This window comes from Nanorana parkeri, unplaced genomic scaffold (assembly GCF_000935625.1).
Source record: "Nanorana parkeri isolate BGI_ZX_2015 unplaced genomic scaffold, ASM93562v1 scaffold216, whole genome shotgun sequence".
Taxonomy (NCBI): domain Eukaryota; kingdom Metazoa; phylum Chordata; class Amphibia; order Anura; family Dicroglossidae; genus Nanorana; species Nanorana parkeri.
The window spans coordinates 1747696-1763442 of record NW_017306484.1 but is presented as its reverse complement, the minus strand read 5'-3'; the positions used below and the strand labels follow the sequence as shown (position 1 = coordinate 1763442).

General features: G+C 46.6%; 1 protein-coding gene across 1 annotated transcript; it reads left to right on the top strand.

Annotated features, from left to right (window-relative positions):
- The first annotated feature begins 3028 nt into the window (after nucleotides 1-3028).
- Nucleotides 3029-14106, top strand: LOC108786556 (class I histocompatibility antigen, F10 alpha chain-like). The gene is made up of 2 exons (XM_018555874.1): nucleotides 3029-3319; nucleotides 13820-14106. Exons 1-2 carry the CDS (start codon nucleotides 3046-3048, stop codon nucleotides 14104-14106), a joined length of 561 nt encoding a protein of 186 aa, XP_018411376.1. The 5' UTR covers nucleotides 3029-3045.
- The last annotated feature ends 1641 nt before the right edge of the window (nucleotides 14107-15747 follow it).

The following is a 15747-nucleotide window of genomic DNA, read 5'->3' as shown; positions in this document are numbered from 1 at the left end:
TTCAGCAAAAAAAATGGGCTGAAAAACTCGGCTTATACTCGAGTATATACGGTAAGCTGTGTGTAAAAAAAAATGAGAGAGAGAAGCTGATTGGTTGCTATGGGCACCGGATGAAATAGAACTTGTCTCAGACACTTTATATTATTTCCCCTCCATAGTGCGCACACATCGGCGCACTCCTAGAGCCGGCAATGCCGGAGTACTGCCAGGAGTTATCCCCGATCATAAATCCGGCCCTGTGAGTGTCTCACTTCCTCTATTGAACTTATATTAAAGCTGCAATGCCGGACAATATTACACTGGACCTTCCATAAATGTGACACCACATGACCCCATTCCTCCTCCTGAGGCTCCTCCCCCTCATGGTATTGTATCAGGAGAGACTCCAACATACATGATGGTGATTGGAGGAGAAGAGAGAGAAGTTTGGAATGACGGATCATATACGGAGATTGCTGTGTCTGATCATTGTACATACATCCCATCTCTCTCACATCGGGTGGATTATTTCTGTACATTGTTCTCTTCATATAAAGTAGACATGAGCCGATATTCTTATTCAGCAGAAATCTGGGTCAGTGATGAAACTTGTATCTCTTCATGATATACATTATGATGTGATGTCACAGGATGTGTATATAACAGTCTCTATGTCTCTCTCACATCGGGGGGATTATTTCTGTACATTGTTCTCTTCATATAAAGTAGACATGGGTGGCCTGGACATGGCGGCGTGAGGCAGCACTTTCTTGGAGCTCTGTGCCATGAGCCCGGGACGGCAGACTAGTAGACGGTATCGGTACTTTATAACCCCATGTCGAGGGAGAGACAATCCCAGGGCACAGGCAGAGGACAACGGCAAACTGACCTTCTTGAGATCTTCGCGCTTTCCAGACGGGACAGTGTTTCCCAGCACGATACCAACATGGCGACCGCGCGTGCGGCAGCTTCAGGCTCGGCGTCCTCAAAGAAGGCCCTGAAGTCTGAAGGCCCACTCATCTTCATTCTCACCCTAGAACCCTTCCTGTGTTCCATCAGGACAGACGGGGACGTGGGGGGCCTACTGACCCATACGGGATCTCATAAGGTGGCCGCTTATGCGGATGACCTCATATTTTTTGTGTCTCACCCCATGACCTCCCTGCCCAGCCTCCTCCGGGCCTTTGACATATATGGGGATCTATCCAACTTTATGGTGAATCCGTCAAAGTCGGAGGCTCTCAATATATCTCACCACCCGGGAGGTGGAGCAGGTGAGAGCCTCCTTCCAGTTTCGGTGGGCGCCGAGGTACCTTAGCTATCTTAGGGTGCGGATTACATCGGACCCTGACAGAATATACGAGGAAAACTTTGCCTTACTGATAGGCACGGTCAAACAGAGTCTGGCCAGATGGCAGGAACTGACCCTCACTTGGTTTGGCCGGTGCGCCTCTCTTAAAATGACGATCCTCCCGAGGATCTTGTATATGCTCCACACGTTGCCGATTCGTCTCCCCCCCCCAGCTTTTTCACCCAAATGAGACGGCTTTGACTCCGGTATTGGGTGACCCAGACTTCCCCCCGGGGTTGGGGAAGGGCCCACTTCGACAAGCAACTACAAGCAGTTGTGCTCACCACCTGAGTCAGTCTGTCCCCCTTTTGTGGAACGGTGGGAGTCTGAGTTGGGTAGGTCCTTTACTGACCAGCAGAAAGCCACGATCCTGTCCATGGCTCATAGATCATCCATGGCCTGCAAATACCAAGAACAGGGATATAAGGTACTTACCCGCTGGTACAGAGTCCCCCATGTTTTACACAAAATTGACTCCTCTATCCCGCCACTTTGCTGGAGGTGTAATCAGGCTCCGGGCACTATGCTCCATATTTTTTGGACATGTGCTGACATCCGCCCTTTTTGGAACGCGGTGAGGATGATGGTTAATCAGTTGGTGATTGAGCCCCTACCTGAAGAACCGGGGGTGTTTCTATTACATATGACATCTACCAAACTTAAACGTTACAAACGGTCTTTAACAGTACACATGCTGAATGTGGTTAGGTCCTGCATACCCCTGTTGTGGAGACAACCCAACCCCCCCACAGTAAGACTCTGGTTTACTATCATGGATGACATATATCATATGGAGGACCTGACGGCCTCCTTGCGTAATGAGGAGGAACTCTTCAAGTCCACCTGGATGCCTTGGCTTCATTTCACTCACTCCGCTGCCTACATTGCTGAGATAGAGGGGAATCCAGGGACACAGCGGGATACTGGATGAAGAGAATGATGCCCAGGGATGATACCCGATGGCCACAGAGACACGACCGATGCACCACTTCCCTTCCTTTCTTTCCTTCTTTCTTTCCCATCTGCTCTTTGCTGCTTCCCTTTCCTCACTCTACAGCTCGATGGTGAGATATGCTGCAAGAGTAACCACACACTGGTGGTTTACACCTGGCTCTCCATGGCAGACTCCCTTCACACTCGAGCTATGGTTCATCCCACGCTGATAGTTTTGGCGAACGGGGTGTGCCACACTTTGGCATAAATGTTGATCTGTTCTGATGCCATATTGGCTTCTTTAGTTTGCCCATATTCTGTAATTGTAGTGTATATGACAGTCCAAATAGGCAGAGCTCGCTCCGGCTTTAACATGGTCTGGCGAGACAGGGTAGCTTCGTGTGGGCAGCATGTAAGGGTAGGAGTTTCCTAGCAGTTAGGTTGGCCCCACTGGAGAGGAACAACTTATCTAAATTCCTTTGTGTTACCAGCTGTCTTTAACCGTTTAAGTGAGATGATGATACGTCTTAGGTCTGCCTGATAATGCTAGTTTGCTGCCAGTAGACCATGTTGATGATCATGAATGTTATGGAAATAACTTTTGTCTTGCCACTGTATGACACACTGATGTATGCAATGTATGGAAACAATAAACGAAGTATTTAAAGTAGACATGAGCCGATATTCTTATTCAGCAGAAATCTGGGTCAGTGATGAAACTTGTATCTCTTCATGATATACATTATGATGTGATGTCACAGGATGTGTATATAACAGTCTCTATGTCTCTCTCAGACAGTCGCACTCTGCGGTATTATAGCACTGTAGTCTCCTCTCCGGGATCTGGACTTCCTGAGTTCTCTATAATCGGATATTTGGATGATCGGGAGATAGCAAATTATAACAGTGACACTCGTCAGTATCTTCCCAAGACTGAGTGGATGAAGAAACTGGGATCTGACTACTGGGAGAAGGAGACACAAATAGGTCGGAGCAATGAGGCCGTGTCCAAACATGGTGTGCAGACAGTGATGGAGCGATACAACCAGACTGGAGGTGAGAGAATTCTTCCACATTTATATGACACACACACCAGATACAGGGAGGAGATTCACCAACTATTCCTCCGGCTGAGAAAACACAGGAGAGACATTTCATGATTTACTAGAAGATCTCAGACTGATGAATAAATTCCTCCGTCACCTGATCACAATTATCACCGCGCCTATTATAATATATCACAGCGACTTCCTATAGGAAACCCGTCCTGAGAGGACTATGGAGGCCGCTATTGATGATCTCCTCTACCCAAGATGCTATCTGCCGGGCTGTCATACTGATCCATTGCTATCAGTACATTGACGGCCCATTTAGATCTATGTGTGTGTGGAGAGGTGCGTTTTTTTGTAGCATTAGGAAGGTGCGTTGTCATGTATCAACACGTGTGAGCTAATATGTGTTTTGTGCTTCAAATCCGTTTTTTTAAATCAGTATTTGGCGTGGATAGTGATAACAGCCATACACAAGGCTCCTTAATACATGTTACCAACACATCATAATGCATGTTACATGCGTTTAGATGTGTTATCATTCTTCTATGGGCCTCCCAATGCACTAAAACAGAAAACATGGAAATGTATTTGTAAAAACAGCGACACTGCAGCACTGAGATGAGAAGAGACAATATATTATGGGGACCCACAACATGTGCCTCTGAGCTTGTCAGAACGTGTGCAGTAAAACACAACAATGTAAATGGGCCGTCAGAGTCATGGAGCCGGAACAAGCAGTCAGATGTATCCGGGTACACACAGCCTGCGGGCTCAGCAACAAAAATATAACCCATTCCTCCATCCGTGCTCAGCAGTGTGGACCGATCTCCCGCTGTGTGCTTTGTATTCTGACAGTGGCGGGGGGGGGGGCTGCTGTCACAATACCTGAATAATGCCGGAATCCAATCAGATCGTTCAGGTATTTTGAGATTCTCTCAGTCTCCACCCACAACTCCTCCCCTCACTTATATATGATCTACCATATGATTTCTCTCCTCCTGGCTCACCGAGGAGGGAGTGTGGGGGGAGGGGAGGAGCTGTCACCGGCCTCATACTTTCTTCTGAGTGTCAGCTCACATGCTTAATCTGGTTTCACAGTCACAGAGGAGACAGCTTCAACATCTGAAATAAAGTTGTTTTCCTGTGTAGATTGTTATACATTTGATGTTTGTTGTAGATTTGTTGTCTGTAGTTTTGATCATTCTGAGCATTGCAGAGGAGATGACAAGTATTGACACTGCCCCAGTGTGTATAGTGGGTAAGGAAGGGCTCGGACGTGTCGCAGCTCCAGGGGCCGAGCCCGCTAGGAAGCTGACAGCGCGCATCACAGCACAGGCACTGAGACATTTCCCGATCTCTGCAGCTGCGGACCGGGAACATGTCTCAGTACCTGTGATTGACGCTGCGTGCTGTCAGCCTCCTGGCGGGCTCGTGGAGCTGCGAACACGCCCGAGCCCATCCTTAATAGTGGGGAGGAGGGAGGAGGGGGCGGCTGTGTGCAGTGAGAGATGAATCCTCTTGGCCTCATGTGAGCTGTCAGCAAAGAAAGATGTGCATGTGACCAGAATCAACGTGCACGGCTCTTACTAAGGGACAGGAAGTGTGAGGGGAGAGAAGAGGCACGGGAGCGAGCACAGCCGACTTTGTAAAGGGATTAGAATAATAGGACTTTATATAAAACATAAATAAATGTGTCTTTGGAGGATGTTCATTGTGTAGATGTGTGTAAGGAGAAATAAGCTGAGGGGTTTTGTGTCACTTTAACATAATCTTGCTTTCATTTCTATATTTAGATTGCAATCCTACCTTATATTTCATTCAAAAAACGTTTGGGTGCACTCACGTTGCTCCTCCGTTCTTCCTTCACTTCCGGGCACTCTTCTCCATCAGTTCACAAGCTTTCTGTGAGAGCGTGCTGCTTTCCTGCGCTACATTTCCCACAATCCACTGCACGCACAGCTCCTACTGCACATGTCTCTATTCACAGAGTCCTGCCGGTGTTCTGTCGAAGACTCCGACCTAGATGGTGCTAGTGTGTGTAGACCAGCCATGCCGCTGTCAGAATCCTCATCAAGTTATCGAACTCCTGTCACTGCGCCTGCACGGCTTCACAATCTCCATCAAGTTCTCCAACCCCTGTCAGTGCACCTACGCGGTGACCGAACAGCAGAATCGAGTCCTCCAAATAACATTAGTGCGACCGAGTTCCCACCCGATTGCACAACATGCTGAGAGATTACATGTTTGCAACAAGAGGGCGCACTGACGAGTGCCAGAGAACTTCATGGGGATTGTGAATCCACGCAAGCGAATTGACGGGAGCTTGATAACCCGATGGGGATTGTAACACTGGCGCACACGCACCAGCGTGTGACATCACCAGTCGGGGATCTCAACAGGTCGGCGATTTCGACAGACCACCGGCTTATATGAACTCCCTCCGCTCCCTCCCATCACAGCTCTATCTAACACAGAACCACTGCCTCTGCACTCACTGAAACATCTTTCCCCCTCTGCTTCTGTGACAGGCCGCTCACACCTCATTCCTGGGCTGTCCTCTCCCCCTCTGCGTCTGTGACAGGCTGCTCACACCTCATTGCTGGGCTTTCCTCTCCCCCTCTGCTTCTGTGACAGGCCGCTCACACCTCATTCCTGGGCTGTCCTCTCCCCCTCTGCGTCTGTGACAGGCTGCTCACACCTCATTGCTGGGCTTTCCTCTCCCCCTCTGCTTCTGTGACAGGCCGCTCACACCTCATTCCTGGGCTGTCCTCTCCCCCTCTGCGTCTGTGACAGGCTGCTCACACCTCATTGCTGGGCTTTCCTCTCCCCCTCTGCTTCTGTGACAGGCCGCTCACACCTCATTCCTGGGCTGTCCTCTCCCCCTCTGCGTCTGTGACAGGCTGCTCACACCTCATTGCTGGGCTTTCCTCTCCCCCTCTGCTTCTGTGACAGGCCGCTCACACCTCATTCCTGGGCTGTCCTCTCCCCCTCTGCGTCTGTGACAGGCTGCTCACACCTCATTGCTGGGCTTTCCTCTCCCCCTCTGCTTCTGTGACAGGCCGCTCACACCTCATTCCTGGGCTGTCCTCTCCCCCTCTGCGTCTGTGACAGGCTGCTCACACCTCATTGCTGGGCTTTCCTCTCCCCCTCTGCTTCTGTGACAGGCCGCTCACACCTCATTCCTGGGCTGTCCTCTCCCCCTCTGCGTCTGTGACAGGCTGCTCACACCTCATTGCTGGGCTTTCCTCTCCCCCTCTGCTTCTGTGACAGGCCGCTCACACCTCATTCCTGGGCTGTCCTCTCCCCCTCTGCGTCTGTGACAGGCTGCTCACACCTCATTGCTGGGCTTTCCTCTCCCCCTCTGCTTCTGTGACAGGCCGCTCACACCTCATTCCTGGGCTGTCCTCTCCCCCTCTGCGTCTGTGACAGGCTGCTCACACCTCATTGCTGGGCTTTCCTCTCCCCCTCTGCTTCTGTGACAGGCCGCTCACACCTCATTCCTGGGCTGTCCTCTCCCCCTCTGCGTCTGTGACAGGCTGCTCACACCTCATTGCTGGGCTTTCCTCTCCCCCTCTGCTTCTGTGACAGGCCGCTCACACCTCATTCCTGGGCTGTCCTCTCCCCCTCTGCGTCTGTGACAGGCTGCTCACACCTCATTGCTGGGCTTTCCTCTCCCCCTCTGCTTCTGTGACAGGCCGCTCACACCTCATTCCTGGGCTGTCCTCTCCCCCTCTGCGTCTGTGACAGGCTGCTCACACCTCATTGCTGGGCTTTCCTCTCCCCCTCTGCTTCTGTGACAGGCTGCTCACACCTCATTGCATGGTGAAAGAATACAAAACCCCCAAATGTTAAATGGACAACACACCTAAAACTTTTACAGCTCATAAATTGTGGGACTCATCAATAACAAGGAGCAGATATCTCTATACTGTATGTTCTGTTATACTCCTATAGGTTACTATATACCACGGCCTGAACGTTTCATCCCATTAACCCTTTCACTGCCATGGACATAAGTATTACACCCATAGCAGCACATAGTAAACTGACCCCTGGAGGAGGACCGAGGTTGTAACGTGACCATGTTTCATCTAAAGCTGGCCATACACCTTACAATTATCTGCAGATTTTCTGTGGTCAGATGTAAAAGGTGCCACAGATTCCTCCATCTACGCTAAACTGTGTGTATGGAGTAATCTCCACCTGGGCCAATCTGTTGCACTTTTTCCATCTGACCACAGAAAATCTGCAGATAATTGTAAGGTGTATGGGCACCTTTACACCTTGAATAGTGTGTAACATAAAACATGGTCAGAAGCGTAATCTTAGCCTTTAACCCTTTTGCTGCCAGAGCCAGTTTGGCCTTTTTTTGCACACGTTCTAATTCACATTTTAGGCCTGAAAATGTTCCCCTAGAATTACATATTTCCTGACAGCACAGACCCTGTAGTGAAAGTGTTAGAATCCTGTACAGGTCATTAGTTTAGAGTTAGCCGTGAATATTGGCCCGAGACTTATTGCTCTCACTCTGGTGCATGCGGTGATACCCAATATCTGTAGCTCCAGTCTTCGTTTTTATGCATAGGCGCACCCTGCACGTGTTCCTGGGGATAGGGCATTTTAAAAACTTTTGGGGGAATTGTTTATTTAATTTAACTTTTTTACTTTTTTATTTTAACTTCATTGTCATCACTTAGGGGGGCTCATACTCCTCCGTCATACAACGCTATACTGAAATTAATTTTATAAAAAATTTTTGGGACAGATAGAGCTTTCTTTTGGTGGTATTTAATCACCACTAGGGAGGGTTTTATATTTTTACTGTATAACGAAAAAAGTACTGATTCTTTTTTAAAACCCTGTTTTTCCTACATTATTTTATAAAACATTAATTATTACCCATATTTTTTGCGAGTCATTTTCGCACATAGGCTCAACATTTTTTTTTTTGTGTGTGACTTTTTTAGACGGGGTCACGTGGGTTACATAGACACCAAACACGTCAAGCCGTAAAATTGCACGTATGCACGTAATCGCAAAAAACGAAAATTGTTTAAAAATCAGTTTAGTGTTATCAGTGATTAATGGCCTGAGAATTATTGCTCTCACTCTGAGGTTCACGTTGATATGTAACATGTGCAGCGTAACGGGCTAAATTGTCATTTTTGCCCCGTAGGCGCATGTTTGCGTGTGTATGTGGGGGACTTTTTTTTAATTTTTTTTACCACTTAACATTATTATCACATAGGGGGATAAGAAGCCCCCTATGTAATATACAAATTTACAGTGACAGGTCTTTATATAGAGACATCAGGGGTCTTTAGGACCCCCAAAGAAGCTGATGAAGCAGAGATCTGCTTCACCAGTTTCTCTCCGACTTCTGTAGCCAGCGAAATGACAGCTGAATGAGGAAGTGATGTAGTAAACATCACTTCCTGCATTCACAGATCGGAGTGAGATCGTGTACTGATCTCCCTTCAGAATGCTGCTGTACTGGTCCTGGGCAGAGGGGGGCGTACCACATACAGGTGATGTGGTGCATCCGAATGTTTGTATGTAAACAGCCATTGCTGGATGTTTAAAAATGTGATGATGGTGCGCGGGACGGACATTTTAAAATGTCCACACGCATGTGTACATCCACTGAATTCCATGGAACCTTACTATGGCTTACATTGAACGCACTCACCCAGACCCAACTGGACGGAAAGGAGTTTGAGTGGAAATGCTTCTATCCCCACAATGCACTTTTCAAGTTCTGCCTTCACCTCCCTCTCTATCCCTCTTCTCTTTTGAAACACACAGGGTAGCCAGGAAGCGAAGTCATCCAGAAAGCAAGATACGGGTCCAGGTGGCCGGTATATAACAGCAATTATGAGCGAAATTGGAGAGAATAGGCGAATACAACTTTCTCTCCTCAGAAATACCCACTATCATTCTTGGTGACTTTAACATTGCTAATAACGATAACACCCCGACTTCCACTCAATTCCTTAACCTAACCTCTTCTTTTGACCTAACAATGGACACACACTCACTCTGATGGTAACATACTAGATCTTGTCTTCTCTCACCTATGCACTCCTTGCAACTTCTCCAACACCCCTTTCCCGCTCTCTCAGACCACAACCTGGTCAGTTTCACAATCACCCTGTCCCCAACACGGACTCCCCCTACACGTTACACTGTCACCCGGAGAAACCTTCACACCTCGACCCTTCTCTTCTCTACTCTGCTACTGACTACCTCTATGACGCAATCTCACCCCTGTCCTGCCCTGACCTGGCTACTTCTGTCTACAACAGTTCACTCTCATCCTCTCTAGACACTTTGGCTCCCCTCACTACACGCAGACTTCGACCAGGTCCACTACTAACTCACTCACTGCCCAGGACTTTGCCATTCATTTAAAAAACAAAATCGATACAATTCAGGATCAGATCACCACTGTGCAGTCACCTTCCTCAATTCATGTTCCAGACCCTCCATCACACTTGTTATTTTCCTCTTTTGACCCGGTCACCACAGAGGAGGTTACAAAGCTTCTCTCTGACACCCACCTCACCACTTGCCCCCTGGACCCTGTTCCCTCACTACTTCGGTCACCCTCTTACTCTAGCCTTGACTCTCTTACTCACATTTCCAATCTCTCACTCTCTACTGGAATCTTTCCTACCCCTCTCAAACATGCCCTGGTCACCCCAATACCCAAAAAAACATCAATGGACTCTACCGACCTCAACAATCTCAGACCTATCTCCATACGCCCGTTCACCTCCAAACTCCTAGAACGCCTTATCTACAACCGCCTGAGCCGCCACCTCACTGATAACAACCTTCTCCACCCCTTACAGTCCGGCTTTTGCCCCAAACACTCCACTGAAACCGCCCTTCTCAAACTCACTAATGACTTACAGCTAAAAACAATGGCCACTACTCCTTACTCTGACCCCCCGCTGCTTCTTACTCTTGCTATTAGACCTTTCTGTTGCTTTTGACACTGTTGACCACCCGCTGCTCCTCAAAAAACTCCACTCGCTTGGCCTACAAGACTCTGCTCTCTCATGGTTCTCCTCCTACCTATCTAAGCGCTCCTTTAGGGCCTGTTGACACGACGTCCGTTTTCTGTGCTGAACTGATCCGTACGCTCCTGCACTAAAAATGCATCCCAATGTATCCCTATGTGTTTTATGGGCTACAGTTCTCACGTGCGCAGTCCGTTCAGGTTACGACAGAAAAATACTGCATGTCACATTTTGTAAGGTCAGGAAATGGTCCGGAAACGCAAAACTCATCAGAAACGTGTCAAAAACGCACTACACTGCAGCTAACATACTGACAGCCCCACTCCAGCAAAAAATTTTTTTTTTTTTTACTGGAATGCATCAAAAACGCGGCAAAACACATAGCACCGCGTCTGCTGATCAGGACCTGAAACTCATATGAACAGGCCCTTAGTGTCACCTACAATTCTAACTCCTCCCCTCCTTTTCCTCTTTCTGTTGGGGTCCCCAAAGGCTCTGTCGTTGGACCCCTTCTCTTCTCTATCTACACCTCCTCCCTTGGTCTTTGTAACTCCCTCCTCATTGGCTTACCACTACGCAGGCTCCTCCCCCCTTCAGTCTATCATGAATGCAGCCGTCAGACTCATTCACCTAACCAACCGTTCAGTGTCTGCAACCCCCCTCTGCCAATCCCTACACTGGCTTCCATCCCCACTACCCTCTGCCAATCCCTACACTGGCTTCCATCCCCACTCCCCTCTGCCAATCCCTGCACTGGCTTCCAATAGCCCAAAGGATAACATTCAAAATATTATCAACCGCTTACAAAGCCATCCACAACGCTGCCCCAGGATATATCTCAAACCTTATCTCAAAGTATCACCCTAACCGTCCACTCCGCTCTTCAAATAACCTTCTGCTTTCCAGCTCCCTTATCAACTCCTTCCATGCTCGCCTCCAGGACTTCACTAGATTCTCTCCCATCCTATGGAACTCTCTACCCCAATCTGTACATCCATCTCTGACTGCCTTTAGGCGATCCCTTAAGACTCATCTCTTCAGGAACGCCTATCCCAGCTCAACCTAACCACTGAACCATCACATTCTCAAACAATTCATCCCCACACAGCTACCTCCTCATGTATCACTTCCCCCTTCCTTTTAGATTGTAAGCCCTCAGGGGCAGGGCCCTCCTTACCATCTTGTCTTGAATTGTATTGTAATATCTTCATTATATTGTAATGCGCTGCGCAAACTGTTGGCACTATATAAATCCTGTATAATAATAATAACAATAACCCGTATGCACCACTTGTGGTTTCCTGCAGCAGTTGTCTGCATTCAGGGTTGTATGTCAGCAAGCATATGTGTGTGTAAGTACTGGTCTATACCTGCGTACAGCCATTTCTATGGGAGGCTGTATGCAGCACCTGTTTCTTGGTGGGGGAAATAAGCAGGAATTAAAATTCTACGGTTCAGATGCCAGTGTAGATGAGCTCCAATAATATGTAGGTCACAGCGTGGATGAGCCCCAGTAATATGTAGGTCACAGTGCAGAGCATGCAGTATCCTGCAGAGTTCTCCGTGTATAATGCAGCAGAAAGAACTATGGGGGGAATTTTTCCAAACTGGAGCAGATTTGCACTGCAGCCAATCAGCTTCTCTGTCTCATTTTCAAATCTTGCCTGAGCAAACTGAAGAGAGATGCTGATTGGTTGTCATTGGCAACTGCTCCAGATTCTGTTTGCTCCAGTTATAGTAAATTCTCCTCTCTATATCTGGCAAAGAGCCGGTCACATGACTTTTACAGGTTCTGTGACTGGGTTCTCTGGTCAGCTTCCTCTTTACAAATTCATTTCTATATATAATTTTTTTGTTAATATCACATTTTACTTTATAAATCAGCCCCATAGAGCTAAATCAAAATATGAACCCTAAAATCATTCCTTTACCTCAGACTTGCCTTGGAATGCTTACTATGTGCAACTGGCATTTACATATACATGTGTGTCCTAGGTCCACATCTGTCTGTGTATGTGTGTGAAGGGGGAGTCCTTCTTCATTTATTTTTCTTGCTTATGATATTTTTTTTAACATATGACTCTTATGTAATAGTAAGTGCAGATGACAGGTCCTCTTTATGAATCCGTAATGCCTGCCCTGTAATGAGCCCAAGCAGATGGGTTGTTTGTCTTCTAAAAAAAAAGTTTGTATTCAAACTCGAGCTCAATGCAAGTCTATGGGGGTAGAACATTAAAAATCAAATGTCCCCATTTTGAAGCCTTATATGCAATTTACTGGCCATAAAAAGGTGTATGTGGATCCGGGTACTGCCCTGGGGGACAGGAATCAATGACAAAAACACTTTTTAAAAATACAGTTTTTAAAGAAGCAGTGATTTTAATATCACTTAAAGGGTAACACAAAAATTTAAAAAAATCCTTTAAATAACCTGCTGCACCAAAACTGACATTTCTAAAACAAAAAAGACTTTTTTTTTTTATTTAAAGCGTGCGCTCACATCAGGGTACCCTTTTAATAAAGGGGCACCCAGATGCCATCCCCCTCCTTATGAATGAGTAAGGGGTACTTGTACTCCTACCCATTCACTAAAGGATTAAATAAAAGTTTTAAAAAAGAGGCCAGACCTTAATAAAAATCCTTTATTTGAAAAAAAACCAAAAGACCAAAAGACAAGTTTTTGGCAAGTCTTTTATTTAAAAATAAAGAAAATGGATCCACTGCCGTAATCTAGTGTCAATCACGATGGCCAGCGTTGTCCATGACGACGATTCAACGAAAAAGAAATGTAAAAAATAGAAATAAAAAAACAAACGACCGCCATCCCATCACTGCAACGAACACCCGCCGCAGAATGGCATATGACAGATGCCGGCAACTAATAAACAATTGGGCGGAGCTAGCAGTGACAGCTAGCTCCGCCCAACTGTTTAAGGTTGTAACAGGTGTTCCATGTTTGGGCAGAGTCTTGCACCTAACCTGTGGTCAGGGGCAAGGCTTTAGCCAATCAGGGCTCACAAGGCACAGTGCCTTGTGCGGGGGTGGGCGAATAGCCCGCCAAATGCTATGACAGGCAGTGTGTGATTGGCTGTTAGGAAATGGAGAGAAAAGCAGCCAATGAGATGATGACCTAAAGATGTCACACCTGATTGGTGAATCTATTTGTCAGGACATCCAATCAGTGATGAGATCCTCCGTCCAGTGTTGGAATGTGAGTCGGTGACCCCATTCTGGGGTGTCACTGGGAGCCGGGCGTCTTATTCTCACATACTGGGGATTTGTATCCGAGTTTCCATTAGAAAGAAGTTTTCTGCCATAGAGGAGTGATATATATCTGTAGTACCGGCAGCGTCATTATAAGGAGAGCGCTGTGCTGTATATGTACGCTCCGTGTATACACATCTATCCCCCAATATCATCACATATTACATACATGACACGCTCTGCTCCCGTGTAACATCTTCCTGTACTGTCTGCAGGGATCCATATCTTCCAGAGGATGTACAGCTGTGAGCTGAGAGATGACGGCACCACTGACGGGTATTATCAACTCGGATATGACGGGAAAGAGTTCATGTATCTGGACACAAAGAGAGCTCTATGGATGCCGACCATGACCGAGGCTCAGATCTCCACACAGAGATGGAACAGTCCGGAGGAGAGAGCGGGGGAGAGACAGAAGAATTATGTGGAGAATATCTGTATAGAATGGCTGAAGACACATATCAACAACGGGAAAGAAGATCTGGAGAAGAGAGGTGACTGATCTATATACATCATACATGTTCTATCTACACACATCATATATGTTCTATCTACACACTGCATACATCATATATGTTCTATCTACACACTGCATACATCATATATGTTCTATCTACACAATATATACATCATATATGTTCTATCTACACAATGTATACATCATGTATGTTCTATCTACACACTATATACATCATATATGTTTCTATCTACACACTGTTAACCTCATATATGTCAGGGCTCAAAATTTCCACTCGCCTGCTCGCATTTTGCGAGTAAAAATAAGGTGAGGAGGAAATTTGGGTCTCCAAGTACCGGCTCGCGGCCCAACTCCGGCCTGAAAGAATATGTGAGCAGGATCGATGCCTGGTTATCTGGGGGTGATAGTGAGGTCTGCTGCAGACCTCTGTAATCACTCACAGATAAACCAGGAATCGATCCTGCTCACAGCCTCCTCCCTGCAAAGACGTGAACAGGTGAGGGGGCTGGGGGGGATGGGGTTGAGTGTATTATCATTTTGTGTGTGGGGGTCAATAAGGTGCATTTTTTTATTTGTTCTTGAAACAGTCCCATTTCTGGTCCTAATTGGGAAAACTTATTTGATAAACTCAATCTATTTCACCCACTATATTACGTAGTTTATCAAAGTTCGCCTTCCTGAAGTTTAAGCTTCTTGTCCGCCCATCCCCCTTCCCTTTCTTGCAACCAATATTGAAAGCAATCACCTTGTGATCACTATTGCCCAATGTCTCCCCGATTACAACATCCTCAATTAGCTCCGTATTGTTGGTGATGATCAGATCTAGGATTGCATTTTCCCTGGTCGGGACCTCAACCATCTGATCCATGAAATTGTCTCGCAACATATTAAGAAAACGGGCTGCCTTAGCCGATTTGGAAGTTCCATGTGCCCAGTTGATATTTGGGTAATTGAAGTCTCCCATTATCACAACATTACCCTCTTTCCCCGCTATTTCTATTTGCGATTGTAGGTGGGCCTCCCCCTCCTCCACCATATTTGGAGGTTTATAACAGACACCCATAATAAGTTTACGGTTAGGGGTAGGGCTCGTTCTATCGAGTTCTATCCATAACGATTCCACACCATCTCCACCGGCTGACGCGATATCGTCACAGATGTGAATATTGAGGTTATTTTTAGCATATATACATACACCCCCCCCCCTTCTTGCCAGCCTGTCCCTCCTGAACAGGTTGTACCCTTCTATGTTAGTAGCCCAATCATGTGTGTCGTCTAACCATGTTTCTGCTATTCCTACTATATCATAGTCCTCCTCTAGTAACATAACTTCAAGGTCATCTATTTTATTTATGAGACTTCTAGCATTGGTGAACATACATTTAATTTTTGTACATTTACTGGTTAAATGTTTGATCCCCGCCTGCTCCCCACTACTGATTTTATATCTCCCTTTTATGGTTGGTCCATTCCTACTTTGGTTACCCTGGGCAATTGGATTTACTTTACTGGCTACATCTTGTATGCTCTCTATATTTGCTTGATTTACTACTTTTACTATGTCGACTCTGTTGACTGGAGTGAGCTCACTATCTAATCCAGTGTTTTTTCCTTCTATGTTATCTGTCATGGTAGGTTGTTTAGTGTTTATTTTTACCATTATCT

Coding starts and splice junctions, on each gene's coding strand:
- LOC108786556 (XM_018555874.1), top strand. CDS start 3,046: ATGTCTCTCTCAGACAGTCGCACTCTGCGGTATTATAGCACTGTAGTC. Junction 3,320..13,819: donor GCGATACAACCAGACTGGAG/GTGAGAGAATTC, acceptor TACTGTCTGCAG/GGATCCATATCTTCCAGAGG.